This window comes from Agelaius tricolor, unplaced genomic scaffold (assembly GCF_023055355.1).
Source record: "Agelaius tricolor isolate 1412-34295 unplaced genomic scaffold, bAgeTri1.0.p SCAF_1, whole genome shotgun sequence".
In the NCBI taxonomy this organism is placed as follows: Eukaryota; Metazoa; Chordata; class Aves; order Passeriformes; family Icteridae; genus Agelaius; species Agelaius tricolor.
The window spans coordinates 31546780-31560823 of record NW_027269261.1 but is presented as its reverse complement, the minus strand read 5'-3'; the positions used below and the strand labels follow the sequence as shown (position 1 = coordinate 31560823).

General features: G+C 51.4%; 1 protein-coding gene across 2 annotated transcripts in view; it reads left to right on the top strand.

The window, feature by feature from the left end:
• Positions 1-14044, top strand: part of TMEM63B (transmembrane protein 63B) — a 49014-nt gene that overhangs the window by 31218 nt on the left and 3752 nt on the right. For both annotated transcript variants that reach the window (XM_071428697.1, XM_071428705.1), the window contains exons 4-22: positions 1405-1443; positions 4955-5045; positions 5826-5863; positions 6609-6751; positions 7023-7074; positions 7361-7469; positions 8004-8074; positions 8855-8935; positions 9058-9181; positions 9276-9409; positions 9551-9688; positions 9983-10136; positions 10405-10511; positions 11269-11355; positions 12754-12819; positions 12959-13121; positions 13290-13395; positions 13529-13696; positions 13837-13952. In XM_071428697.1, the coding sequence (XP_071284798.1) occupies positions 1405-1443; positions 4955-5045; positions 5826-5863; positions 6609-6751; positions 7023-7074; positions 7361-7469; positions 8004-8074; positions 8855-8935; positions 9058-9181; positions 9276-9409; positions 9551-9688; positions 9983-10136; positions 10405-10511; positions 11269-11355; positions 12754-12819; positions 12959-13121; positions 13290-13395; positions 13529-13696; positions 13837-13952 (1987 nt within the window). The remainder of the gene's footprint in view (positions 1-1404; positions 1444-4954; positions 5046-5825; positions 5864-6608; positions 6752-7022; positions 7075-7360; positions 7470-8003; positions 8075-8854; positions 8936-9057; positions 9182-9275; positions 9410-9550; positions 9689-9982; positions 10137-10404; positions 10512-11268; positions 11356-12753; positions 12820-12958; positions 13122-13289; positions 13396-13528; positions 13697-13836; positions 13953-14044) is intronic.

The following is a 14044-nucleotide window of genomic DNA, read 5'->3' as shown; positions in this document are numbered from 1 at the left end:
TCCAGTTGCATCCCCCGAGCTCCAGGAATAGGAAGAAATCCCCGCTTACTGGCATTTTTGTTACAGCATCGTTCTCCCAACACACAGAGTGGTCCCTGCTGGCTCCATATCAGTTATGGTCCCTTCAGTGACAGAGAAGTGCAGAGGCCCTTACAGAGGAACAGCAGATGGAGGGAGGAGAGGAGCAAGGGGTCACAGGAAGGGTGAGGGCTGTCACAGTAAAGGCTTTGTTAACCCTCTAAGGTGTCCTTGTGACTCTGGTGGATGCAATTCTTGTCAAGAGCACTTGACAGTAGTATGCTGCTTTTCCAAGTGTGATACTGCTGTGCTGATGCCAGCTTAGCTCTCATCCCTAATGCTGATGAATTGGTCTGGGTTTGGATCCTTCCTGCCCGATGCATTTGTGAGCTACAGTGTCCATCAGCAAAAGCCGGGGCCCATTTGGGATAGCAGCTCTACAGCAGAGGGAGCATTCCCTGCACAGCAGTGCAAAGAGTTGGTTTTTTCCAGCATCAAACCAGGAATTCTCCCGGTTTAAGTAAGTAGTCCTGGATAGGGTTAGATAAGCAGCTGGGTCCCTGTGGCTCCTCTGCCCATCATTTCCTGGTCTGGCTGGGGAAATCAACTGTACAGAGGTAGTGGAGGGGAAACAAGGAGAAGGAATAATCATAGGAGACCTCACTAGGGAGAGGGCAGCAGGGTTAAGCAGTCTGGATCCAGGTGCTGGCAGGAAGCCATGGGAACTGCACAGCTCTGTCCTCTGGTGGGGAGGGAGGACTGGATTTTCTCTGAGGCAATGCTTGAGCACCTTGGGTGCAAGGGAGTGCCAGCAGTGGCTGTAGGCAGAAATGCAGAGGGGTGCCAGCTCTCCAGGTGTTCGGAGAGGAAGAGCTGGTGAGCACAGGGAGAGGGACAGAGTGGCTGTGGATCAACGGGACTGCGGTTGCAGGAAGGAGCCCATGCTGCTTGGCTCATCCATGGGGTAGGATGAGATTTGCAGGAGGGGGGTGCATGTGTGTTTGTTGCCTGGGTGGGGAGGAGATATATGGAAGGGGAGCTCACATGGCAGCCAGGCAGTCCCTACAGTCTGTCCTACTCCCTGTCACCCAGGAGCTCCCTGCAATGTCCATCGTCTGGAGCCAGGTCACCTTCCCAATGAAGCTAGCTTCCCTTCAGCTGGCAGCAAAGCATTCTGCCTCTGGACCAGTGGGTATTCCAGATTGCTATAACTTGAGGCGTTGCTGGGCTCTGGAAGGAAGGTCTTCTCCAGCCTGACCATTGGCAGGTTTCTTTTCTTCAGGATGATGGGGAGCCATGTTGGATGCATAGTTCCCTGCAAAAGAGGAGAACTCAGCACCTACTCCCGTGGTTGTAACCTCTCCCTTTCTGTTTCTGTGCCCCCAGGCGCCGACGCTGGGAGACGGAAAGAGAGGAGCGGGAATAGTATGTTGTTTTTTCAGGGTCTCATCTCTTCTCTCTTCCTTGCTCATAACCTCTCTCTCCTTTTTTCTTGCAGCTATCTTGCTTCTGAACTAATCTAAATGGCTGGGAGTTTGGGCATGAATTTGTGTCTCTCAGTGGATTTGTGCTCTTCTTTCCCTCCCCTTTGTGTCATCCACTACCACAGCTGAATGCACCCTGGTTTTCCCCTAGTAGCCCTTAAGTGCTCTTTGAGAGCAGCAGTGCCAGGGAGCTCTCAGTCCTGACCAAGCAGAGGGTGCTGTATCACATGTCCTGCTCTATCTGCTTGTGTCCAGCTATCCTGCTTTATGATGGAAGTAAACAAACTGGCTTGTCTGAGCCCACAGTAGACTCAGGTCACCCAGGTGCAGGGAAGGCTACTTTGCCTGGTCCTTCTTGTGATAGGTTGCCACAAGAGCTTTCCCTCACCATCTGCAAAGGTAGGCAGATGCACAAAGAGGATCTGGCAAGTGTACTGTCTTTCCTTTTTACCCATGAGGCTGCTGGGACCAAGGCAACCTTTGGCCCTTGTCCCTTGCCACCTAAATCCACACCCACCAAGGAAGCACCCCTGATTTTTTCTCTTCCCCACTGGAAGAAACCTTTTGCCTCAGTGCTGCTGAAAGCATCCTTCGTCACCTTGGCCTGGTGGTGCCCATTAAGTCCTGCCATGGACTGTCCTTCCTGTTCTTACCTCTTTCTTTTTGCTTTTGTGCCTGAGAAAAGACCATCGCCTGTGCCTTGCTGACTGGTTGGGTGGTATGTGCTGCAGAGAGGATGATCAGCTGGCAGTGCACAGCCTGCCACAGTCACTCCAGCCACACTGATTTGTGTCTGAGGCCAGGGCAGCAAGCTGCAGCCTCCTTTTCCCACTTGCAAAGCAGGGGCCTGCTACTGCCTTAAAGGGGGTACAAGAATCTGCCTGATTTTTGCAGCTGATCCTTGTCCTTGGGAGCAGAGCAGTTGGTGTTAAAACAGAACTAGTGGTCACTGTGGTACATGGCACAGAGGGGACCTCTTGCTCGTGCTTGACTGCTTCACTAGTGGTTGCCCTGCTTCAGGTGTGTCTGGCAACTTTTCACTGCTAGCATCATGTGGGGGGAGTAAGGCAGAGGTAGTAGAGCCATCATGCTCTGAGGACTTTTTAGGGGGCCACTTCATTTATCCTCACAAGAGGAGGCAAATGCTTGTCTCTCCCCAGGGGGCCACATCTTCCTCCTCCTGTTTTTCATTTGAGCTTGCTGGAGCCATCTGCTCCATACACACTATACATACCACCCCTAAAGCTACTACATGAGCTGGGACAGTGTTAGCAGCCAGAAGCCTCCAAAAACCTGCAGAACTCAGCAAGGAAGTGTCATTCTCTCTGTGCTCCTTCAAGGCCAATGGCACATTCCCATTCCAGCTGTTCTCTGCTGGGGAGTGCAGTGACGGGTGATAGGTTAGGAACATGTATGTGTCACCTGGTGCTCCCAGCCCCTGAATGTACAACACTGTTCTTTGTGGGAGAGGGCATCCTCCTCTGATGTGTTCCCTTTCCCTGAGAACCAGCAAGTGCCCTTGTCCTGCGACTTGTCAGAGCTTGCAGTAGCCATCAGCAGTCTCAAGTGGCAACTCAGTCCACACTGGGAGGTCATAGCAACCCACTTGCACCTCTGCATATGAGGAAAGTGATCACAGAGCCCTGTAGGGCTTGCCACCTGTGCAACCACCTCCAGCTTCACACCCCAGCAAACCCTTTCCACAGCATGCCTGGCCTGCCCTCTTGGAGACTGTGATTCCTTCAGCCTGAGGCTAGCTGTGCCTCAGATCCTGAATTTCTCCTTTCCTGGCAGAGCCTGCACCAAACCTGCATCATGCAGGGTCCCACCTTAATCTTAATTTGGGGAAATCTTGCTTTCACCCACTTGCACTGTCAGTGCTTTACTTTAAAAAGTCTCCATCCAGGTGCACTTGCTGTTGGAGCTCCCTATTCAGCTTTTCTTTTGGCAAGGTTTTGCATCCTCTGTCTTCTAAACACTTCAAGTCATCCTGATTATTGTCACTGCATCCCCCTGCACAGAGCTGAGGTATCCTGGTTGTCCATATGCTCATGGTGTCATCATGCTGGGCTTTTCCCAGGGCAGAAATTTCTCTTCAGCAGAAATTCACCCTTGCTCCCTGTGCCCAGCTGCAAGGCCTCTGTGATTATAAAGAGCTGAAGGTTTGGGAGCTCGGTTGAAGCTGTCTCTGTTCCTCCAGCAGAGCAGACTGTGGGGCTGCGCAGTGGCAAGGCTGCACACCACTAATCTGCACTGCTGTAGTCCCCTGACCTTCAGCTAATCTCCTTTCCCCTGTCTCTATTACTTCCAGCTAGGAACTGGAGACTCAGCAGGTGCTACTCTGCTCTGAGAGAGGCCAAGTGTCTCATCCACTTTCCTTCCCAACGCTCATGAGGATCTCTGCTTGTTCTCTTTCCCATAGTGTCTCATCCACCTCCTCTCTAGCACTTGTCTCTCAGCATCTGTTTCTCTGTGTTCTTGCCCATCTTACCCTCCTTGAGCCTGTACTGACTGAAGGGAGACCATGTTTTCATTTGGTTTTTTCCCCTTTGTTTCTAGCCTTCAGATCAGTCGTCTCTCTTCTTGCACCTCCAAGATCCCAGTCTGCAGTTGTCACCTTGCAAGTGCTCTTTAATTTAGATTTCTGGGCCGTTTTCTTGCCTCCTTTTCCAGCTGCCCTCTGCCTCTGTTTGTAGTGGGGGCTGTTGTCAGCCTTGGAAGCTTCTGCTGCGGGTTCTTCATCTAGGTCCCTGCCTCTGGCTGGAGTAAAGCGGTTTCGTGATATTCACCCCTTTTGTTTTCCTGTACTTTAGCATGTAGACATTCAGTTCTAGCTGTCTGTCCTGCTCCTGCTCAAGGGATTTCCAGGCTGGAGGCTCATCTGAGGCTGGGGAGCAGGTTGCTCTGAGCCTGGCTCCAGGCAGCTGAATTTTTCCTCCTGCACTGAAGCACTAAGGGTGAGGAGAACTGGTGTAGCAGGATGCAGCCCACCAGACTCCTTCCTTCCACTTCCTGAAGATGAGTAAGGTCCTCCAGGACAAGGGCTGCTCCCAGTGCCTCTCCAGCTATGCCAAAGCCAGAAGGGCTGTTACAGCCTCCAGTTCTCACTTCCTTTCTGCTGTCTAAACCCTGTGCTAAACAGACCTCACCTCTCCTCTGTGGCAGCCTCTGCCAGCCTCTCCTTGCAGGGACTGCCACGTAGTATCGGGTGCCTTTCAGAAGGTGCCTAACAAGTAGCATCCATGGGCTAAGCCCATGGGCGTTGCCTGGCTCAGCATGCCATCTGAGGAGGGTTCTCTCTTTACTGCTACCTCTGATCTTACCTCTCTCCATCTCGCCGGGTGCAAACTGACCTGAATTAACCTCTCGTCTCCTGGGTGCTCGTGGTTCCTGGCCAGGCTGCCTCTTCACATCTTTTAACTTTCTCCCTCACCTCCCACTTGTCATTTTAGTGTAGCCTCCGCCCTGCATTCTGACAACCATGACCGCTACGAGCGCCTCACCTCCGTCTCCAGCTCTGTGGACTTCGACCAGAGGGACAACGTGAGTAGCCACAAGAGTCAAAGGCTTTGCCTTTGGGGGGCCAGGAACCCACAGCTTGGCTCAGTCAAGGGCTCTTCAGAAGAAACACTTTTCCCTGTTCCTGGGCCTTAAGTCCCACATCTTGTAATGTGTGAGTGTGGTATAGAGCTCAAGGAACTATGCAGCTCTTAGACATGTGCTTAAATAAATAGGCTCTAGATAACTGTGGCTTAATAGACATCTGTCCAGCCTATAATCTCAGCATTACAAGCAATACTTACTTGCCAGCTCTTCCTCATGCTGGCATCTTTCTCTACTGGCTTTTTCCTTGCTGAAGGAGAGGATAATGTGTATGATGGAGGGAGGGTGAAGCTCCCCCAGGTGTCCTTTGAGAGCACTGCCTTGGCCCAGCCTACCTTCCCAGTCCTTACAGAGTTTCTCTTGTCCAGCATGATGGCTGAAGTACGCGTATGCTGAATTTTCTGAGTGTGCCATGGCTTTGGAGAACTTCCATATTAGCCACGAGCCCATGGGTTTCCTTGAAGGTTGGGCTGCCAGTTGGCAGGGGAGAGCCACACAGCAGAGTCCAACCCGTGTTGTGCTTCATGGAGTTGCACTGTCACCTCCTTCACCTTGGCCCTTGTGTGGCTCTGCACATCTGGGTGCTTGTAGTCTGCCCCCTCCCCAAGCCAAGTATGTGGAGGTGCAAGGACCAGTCTGAGCCCTGAAACCTTTGAAGGAAGGAGCTGGGATAAAGGAACACAGAGTGTAGTGAAACTGTCCTGTTTTCTTTTTGCACAGGGTTTCTGCTCCTGGCTGACAGCCATCTTCAGGATAAAGTGAGTGCCCCAGGACCTGTATGGGGGACCCACATGGGGAAGGAGGGGCAGTGCAGGGTTGTTGGGACACCCAGTGCAGTACAGCTTCATGAAGTCACTGCCCTTGCTGCAGCCCCCTCTCTGAAGAGCACAAGGGAAATTTGTCCTCTGGAGAGGACAAGCAAAGACAGGACTATGTGAGGAGTCCTAAAGCCACAATAAGGTCACAAAGTGAGTCTGTGACAGAGGAGAGAACCCAGGCCCATGGCTGCCCCACCTCAGTCCCATCTTAGAAATGGTCCCCTGCTCTGCAAAGATACTCATCACCCTGGCACTCTTGCTAGAGGCTCTGCTGTCTCAGGGATGGCTATGAGGAGGATGCAGGGAGGCGCCCTCAGCTTGATGAAGCACAAGAGTAGTCTCCCAAGCACTTCAGAATGCAGTAGGATAGCATCAGCATTTGTATCTTAGCAGGGAAGGCAAGGCCCACCCAGAGGGTGTAAGGTGTCCAGTTGCCTCTCCTGAGGGACAGAGAGCAGGGCCATGGGGAGCAGGGCTGGGTAATCATTGCACAGGCAGGTTTCTGCCCAGGCCGCTTCAAGGCTGAGTGCTGGGCTCCCAAATCCAGAGTCTGGCTACAGCCCTGTAGGGCAGAACGAGGGGTGCTGTGTGTGCTCAGATCAAGAGGGCAGCAGGGACCCTGTACTTTTCACCAGCACTTGAGGAAATGTAGAAGATTGCCTGACAGCTTTTCTCTCCTTGGCAGGGATGATGAGATCCGGGACAAATGCGGGGTTGATGCAGTGCACTACCTGTCCTTCCAGAGGCACATCATTGGGCTGCTGGTGGTTGTGGGTGTGCTTTCCGTGGGCATCGTGTTACCTGTCAACTTCTCAGGGGACCTGCTAGGTGAGAACAAGGAGCTTTTGGCTGGGCTGGGGCATCTGCTTTCAACACCATGTTCCAGACCATTGGGTAGCAGTGGAGGGCAGGACAGGACTAACACAGACAAACCCTAACTACTGTCTCACTTTGACTGTAGTGCATCCACAGGATCATCCTGTGTAACTTGGGTTTTTTAGGTATTCTGCAGGTGATACTCTTGCTGTAGCTCATTCTAGTGGTGCTCTGTCCCACTCAGTATAACTGAACATGTTTGTGTCTGCCTCTTTCTCTCTAGAAAACAATGCCTACAGTTTTGGGAGGACTACTATCGCTAACCTGAAGTCTGGGTATGTTTGGGCAGGGGTGGGATGGGTAATTGAGGCCCTCAAGGGGTGTTTTGTAAAATGTTCACTTGCTGCAAAGCCTGATCTCCTTTAGGTTGTATTTCTGCCCTTGCTGTGAGGCTACTGTCCCTGCTCCAATTTCCAGGCTGAGCTCCTGGAATTTGGTTGTAGGGCATCTGTGTGCTATGCTGAATACACTCATACCCCCAGTGCCTTCAGGACCTGATCAGCCATACACAGACTTGTACTGCCAACCTTGCATTGACCTTTGTGGTCTCCCTTGTGACAGGAATAACCTGCTGTGGCTGCACACCACCTTTGCTTTCCTGTACCTGCTGCTGACAGTGTACAGTATGCGCCGGCACACTTCCAAGATGCGCTACAAAGAGGATGACTTGGTGAGCAGGATCTGGCCACTCTCCCAGACACATTTTCCCATGCTCTGTGGTCGTCAGGTAGCCTTGGAGACAATGCTGAGCACCTCAATTTCCACAGCAATTTTAGTGCTGTCATGTTTTGGCTGTTTTTATTCTGCCTGGCCAAAGGCAGATCACTTCCAGAGCAGCAACCATGACTGCCTGTGGGGAAACAGGAGAGGCCTGCCCAGCTGCCCAGGGTAAACATGTGGAAGGACCCCATTCTTCCTTAGGGGGTTGTTCCAGCTGCTTTTACCTTCTTCATTTCTGAAGGGTAGCTGTGTTTCTGTTCAGGCACCTGCAGTGTAAGTCCCTAGCCTGTCAATCTGCAGTGCACCTGGGTGCAGAATGACTGCAACCAGCGGAAGCAGAGGAGAAGGGGAGCTCTGGTACCTAGAATTGATGGGGCCACCCTTTTTCATCACTGACATAGGTCTTGGGAGGGGGTCTTGCTGCAATCTGGTCTTCTACACCATCCATACCTACCTGTCCTCTCCTTTCTCTCTTCTTTCTCAGGTTAAGCGAACTCTATTCATCAATGGGATCTCAAAATATGCTGAGCCAGAGAAGATCAAGAAACATTTTGAGTAAGTCTCACTGTGTCCCTAAAGACTGCTCTGTAACAGGGATGTTTTTATTAGGGTAGTACTAGTGTTATCTGGAATGGCAATAATACATTGAGAGCAGAGAGCTAAGCAAAATCAGTGAATACCTTTATTTTGAGTCACTCACTGTTATTTTTCTACTTCTTATCTGAATTTGAAGTATCCTTTGTTTTGTGCATTGGGAAGGGCTCAGCCATCTCCTGTAGAGCCATAGGGGGTCAGTGTCGTAAGCAATGGACAGGGCATGTCTTGAGTTATAGTTAAGTTCACAGATGAAATACAGGCAGGAGGTGCTGAAGCAGTGACTGTGGGATGTTGTGCTGCTGCCCTGATCACAGTCCTTGTAAAAAGTATGTCTGTTTAACAATAAAATTAACTCCTCTTCTGTGAGAACCTCACTGTCAGCACCAAGGTAGAAAAGAAATGCTTTGTACCCTTTGGGAACTCTTCTGCCTCTTTCTGACCACAAGTCTGTGAAGGCAGAGGGGGGAGTGTGGGGTCAGAGAGGCTCCTAGCTGCTACAGGGCAGAAGTCCAGAAAGGCTCCTTGTTCCAAAGCCTTAGGGATGTAGCATTTGCCCTGTGTTTTACGTCAGCTGTAAGGGACAGAGCGTGCAGGCTCCCCTGCAAACTTGTGGTATGCATCACTGTACTCAGCCCAGGACACTCTCCTAAGGGCCAGAGAGAAGTCTTGACCACTTGGAGTTTGCTTGAGGGGTAACTTTGGTGCCAGTTGTGATGAACTGATGCTTCTCACCCACAGGGAGGCCTATGCCAATTGCACTGTCCTGGAGGCCCGTCCCTGCTATGATGTTGCCCGGCTGATGTTCCTTGATGCAGAGAGGTAACCTCTATTTTTGGAAAAGGCAGAGTGGGCTGGTGTTCCTGATACCCCCTCAAGTCTGGTGCCACAGAGCTTTTATGAGTCACCCTCTTTCTTTCCTTTCTTCCGCTCTCGTGTTTCAGGAAGAAAGCTGAGCGTGGACGAATCTACTTCACCAACCTGCAGAGCAAGGACAACACCCCATCCATGATCAACCCCAAGCCCTGTGGCCACCTGTGCTGCTGTGCCATCAGGGGCTGTGAGGAGGTAGGGGAGTGTTAGAGATGTTGGGCAGAAGTGGGGTGTCCCGTGGCTTGGGTCCCCAGATCATCTCTCCTCTGACCTCTGTCCTCCTGCTCAGGTGGAGGCCATTGAGTATTATACCAAGCTGGAGGAGAAGCTCAAAGATGACTACAAGCGGGAGAAGGAGAAGGTTAATGAAAAGCCTCTGGGGATGGCCTTTGTCACCTTCCACAATGAGACCATCACAGCCATGTGAGTGCAGATGGTCCCACCCTCCCCAAGAAGGTGACTTGTCCCAGCCTTTGCTTTAAATCAGAACAGCAGCACTAAGGCATCCCCTCGGCTTGTGCCTGCCAGCCTTTTGTGTCAGCATGTCCTTCTTTCTCTGTCCAGAATCCTCAAAGATTTCAACGCTTGTAAGTGCCAGGGCTGTGCGTGCCGTGGGGAGCCCAGAGCCTCCTCCTGCAGTGAGTCCCTCCATGTCTCCAACTGGACCGTCAGTTATGCTCCTGACCCACAGAACATCTACTGGTGAGCAGCTCTGTAGGGTTCAGGGGCCCTGCCAGTGGGAAAGAGGTGCACCCTCCCTTTCTCCCTCTCCATCTGCTCCTCCAATAACTGAGATGTTCCTGTTGAAGCCCAGCCTGACTGAGCTGGAGGTCTGATCTGACTGGGAGGGGGAAAGCCTTGGGCTGGCACCTGAAGTGCTGTTCACCAGGCTGGGCTGTGGTGTGCATGCAAAGCCCCACACCTGGTATTCTGCCCTTCCCACAACCATCCTGATGTCCTGTGCAGCCATCCTGATATCCTCTCTCTCTCTCCCAGGGAACACCTCTCCATCCGGGGCTTTATATGGTGGATCCGCTGCTTTGTGATTAATGTGGTCCTCTTCATCCTTCTCTTCTTTCTCACCACTCCTGCTATCATCATCACCACTATGGACAAGTTCAATGTAACCAAGCCCGTGGAGTACCTCAATGTAAGGACTTTGGAGACAGGTGCAGGGTGGGTAACACAGGAACCACCCCAAGGCACAACATCCCCTGCAAAGCTGGGGATAGGGAGAAAGATTGTCATTGTTCCCTGGGTCCTGTCAGCCTGACCATGAGGGAGGTGCTGAGCCTGGACAGGGTGCAGTGGCAGTCACAGTGCTGTGGCCTTGGCATCAGCAGAGGCAGCTGTACCTTTGGCTGGCACAAGAGCTGGTTCACCATGTAACATGTGATTTCTTCTCTGCCTTGTTGCAGAACCCAATCATCACCCAGTTCTTCCCCACCCTGCTGCTGTGGTGCTTCTCTGCTCTTCTGCCCACCATTGTATACTACTCTGCCTTCTTCGAAGCACACTGGACCAGGTAAGGACAGCCAGCACCTCTTCTTATCTTCTTAGTGAGCTTATTGGCTGCTGGATGCTTCTCACTACATAAAGCTATGGGCTGGATCTTTCTGCTTGAACTTCTGTCTTCCACTCCAGCATGGTGTTATGTTGCACCTCTTGGGCACCTGGGGACTGCTGTGGACAGTTGTCCTGCCAGTCTTTAGCTGCTGTTGTGCAGCGTGGTTGTCTGAGCAGAGCTTGACAGGTCTACAAGAAAGCTGGGAGGAGTTGGGGCTGGTCACTATGAGAAATGCTAGTAGCAAGGGAAGTCTTGGCTCAGGTGAGCAGGCAGGGGTGGTGTGCCTGTACCATGTGTAAGATGTAGCAGTTCCAAGGGAAAATCATTTTAGTTGCTCTGGCTTCTGGCCAGGGGGAAGGCATTTGAAATGCAGAGCACTAGAAGCCTGCTGCTTGTGAGGCACGTTCTCCACAGGACACTCAATGTAACCTTTGTTTTCTGGTCTGTGTTGCAGGGACTGGTGGGGAGGGTGCCACCAGCTCTCAGGATTGCAGGTCAGGGAAGATGATTGCAGAGCCCATGAGACAAGGGGAAAGGAACGGAGACCCGATAACAGATTTCAAATATGCTGGAGGGAAAGGGGATGTGTACTAGGAATGGACAGGGTGGGATTTAGATTAGACATTGGGAAGCGCTTACTGATGGAAAGCCATTGGAAGCAGAGTTTCCAATGGTGACTGGTGGGGTGAAAGGTTAACAGCCTCTCTGTCCTCAGGTCTGGAGAGAACAGGACAACCATGCACAAGTGTTACACCTTCCTCATCTTCATGGTCTTGCTGCTGCCATCTCTGGGCCTGAGCAGGTAGGAGTTGTGGGAAGGGTAGGCAGGTACAAAGATGTGGAGCACAGAAGGGGTTGAGATGCACGCCTGATTCTTCTCTTCTTTTTACAACATCCTTTCCTCACTGAACTGGTGCCCTGGCCACCATCCCCTTGGGAGACTGGTATTTAATTTTAGTTGAGGGAGAGCAGACCAGACCATACATGACTGGGTCTCTAGGACTTTACTGACTCAATCTGCAGATTGACATGTGCCATGATGTTACAAATAAAGCAGCAAAATTTGACATGGTAGATGAGTACATGTGAAAAGTCTGCTTGACATTTGCTGGTGAAGGAGGCATTCTCCACCTCTGTGCTCAGTGTGCAGTCCAAATTTTGCACAAAACTAGTGAATTCTTCCTTTAAGCCAGAACTTGAATATGTTATGCTGCTTGGCTGGGTGGGATAGTTTGGTACAGAAGTGCTCATCTCTTTGGGTGTATGCCTCAAATCTTCCTGCAGTTTATAAATTGCCCTGTAGGAAACACTGATGCATCACCTGGCAGCCATTGGTGTGGGCTCTAGTGCTGAACAGGGGCCAAGTAGGGGAACAGTGTGAGGAAGAAAAATATGGGGAGTGGATGGGGGGCAGGGAACTTTAACTGTGCTACTTCATTCTTTACACATTGTGGGGGCAGGGATCTTTAAGATCCCACCTAAATTCCATATTTGAGATACAACCCCTCAGTGGTGATGTCAGACAAATCTAGAGAATAAGACAAACCATCTGATAGTGGCAGAAGAATAGTCCTTCATCCCACTGGGTGACTACATGTTTGCAACAGAGATTTAAAAGGCCTTGTTGCATGTAAATTTGCATCTTGGGGAGTTGAATGCTCTCAGAATGTTTGCGTTTTGACCACAAAAGAGACCATGCTTTCCTGAGGAGTCAATCCCTCTGCTGTTGCCTTTTGAGCTCTGCACTCCACCAGTGTCAAAGGATTGTATAGTTTTATATTGAAAAATCAAAATGGAGAAAAATGGGATTTGTTTCTTCTAAGGGATTTTTTTAAATCTCTTGTTGGAGGGTACCTTGTACATAACCAATTTCTTCTGTAGAGTCAGTCATCTGTTCCTTACGTGGATGTTGTGCCCAAACAGAGGAGAGAGGAAAAATACTGATAGGATCAGAGTAAAGGGATAAAAACATACATGAATAGGAAGCTTTAAATCCCTTTTTGAGTGTTGCATTCTTTTGTTCCATTTTATTTTTTTCCTATGTCCAGTTTACATAATTGCTGGTGACACACTCCACAGGGAGCAACACAGTCTATGGTCAGAGCTTTGGATCCTCCTAGAGCAGCTTCTACATATGTGCATTTCTGTCTGTTGCTGCTTCTGATGGTTCACCTTTTCTTCTTGCCTTCTTCCCCCACAGCTTGGATGTCTTTTTCCGCTGGTTGTTTGACAAAAAATTCCTTGCTGAAGCTACCGTACGATTTGAGTAAGTGGCGTTGAGCAGAAAGGCTTTGTTTACAATGGGAGGAGGTTCTTGTTGGCATCCAGAGGTTATGGGGACTCCCAGCTGCTGCCCTACAAGGAGGGAGCGCCCCTTGCAGCTTGCTCTTGCTGTGTCTCCCCAGGTGTGTGTTCCTGCCTGACAATGGGGCTTTCTTTGTCAACTACGTTATCGCCTCCGCCTTCATCGGGAACGCCATGGACCTGCTGCGCATCCCTGGTTTGCTCATGTACATGATACGCCTCTGCCTGGCCCGCTCGGCGGCCGAGCGGAGGAACGTCAAACGAGTATGTAGCGGGGCTGAGGGATGGGTTGTGGCCGCACCCAGGGAGGGGAGCGCTGCAGTGGGGCCCTGATGGGGCTCACCCGGTGCTGTGCATAGAGCTGGGTGTGTTGCATATACCCACTCAGCTCTCAGGGTCCTCCTGCTGATGGGTCTCCATTCCCTCCCGCAGCACCAGGCCTATGAGTTCCAGTTTGGGGCTGCTTACGCCTGGATGATGTGTGTCTTCACTGTAGTCATGACATACAGCATCACCTGCCCCATCATTGTCCCTTTTGGTAAGCGATACCCCTCTGCCTCCCTGTGCCAGAGATGGAGGGGAGGCAAGAAGGCTGATGTGGGAGAGATATTCCATCTCAGTCCAGCAAAGAGACTGATGCCCCCACTCGTCTGGGTTTCTTCTTCTCCCAGGGCTCATGTACATGCTGCTGAAGCACCTGGTGGACCGGTACAATCTGTATTATGCTTACCTGCCTGCCAAGTTGGACAAGAAGATCCATTCAGGGGCTGTGAATCAGGTAGTGGCAGCCCCCATCCTCTGCCTCTTCTGGCTTCTCTTCTTCTCCACAGTGCGCACAGGTGAGCACTGGGCTGGGATGCCAGCCCTTAGCCTCCTACTGAGCCACTTCCCTGGCCAGGCTCTGATCCTGGCAGCCTCCAGCCACAGAGCATGGTTACGGTCCTTTTGACACTGACACTTTGGTTGTCCTTTGCCTCAGGGTTCCTGGCCCCCACTTCCATGTTCACCTTTGTGGTCCTCGTGATCACCATTGTGATCTGCCTGTGTCACGTCTGCTTTGGGCACTTCAAATACCTCAGCGCTCACAACTACAAGGTGAGGCAGTATGGCTGGCTGCAGGACCCTTCTCCTTGGTAGCACAGCTCAACCACAAAGCAGCAGGAGCTCTGAGCGGTCCCAGCCTGCTC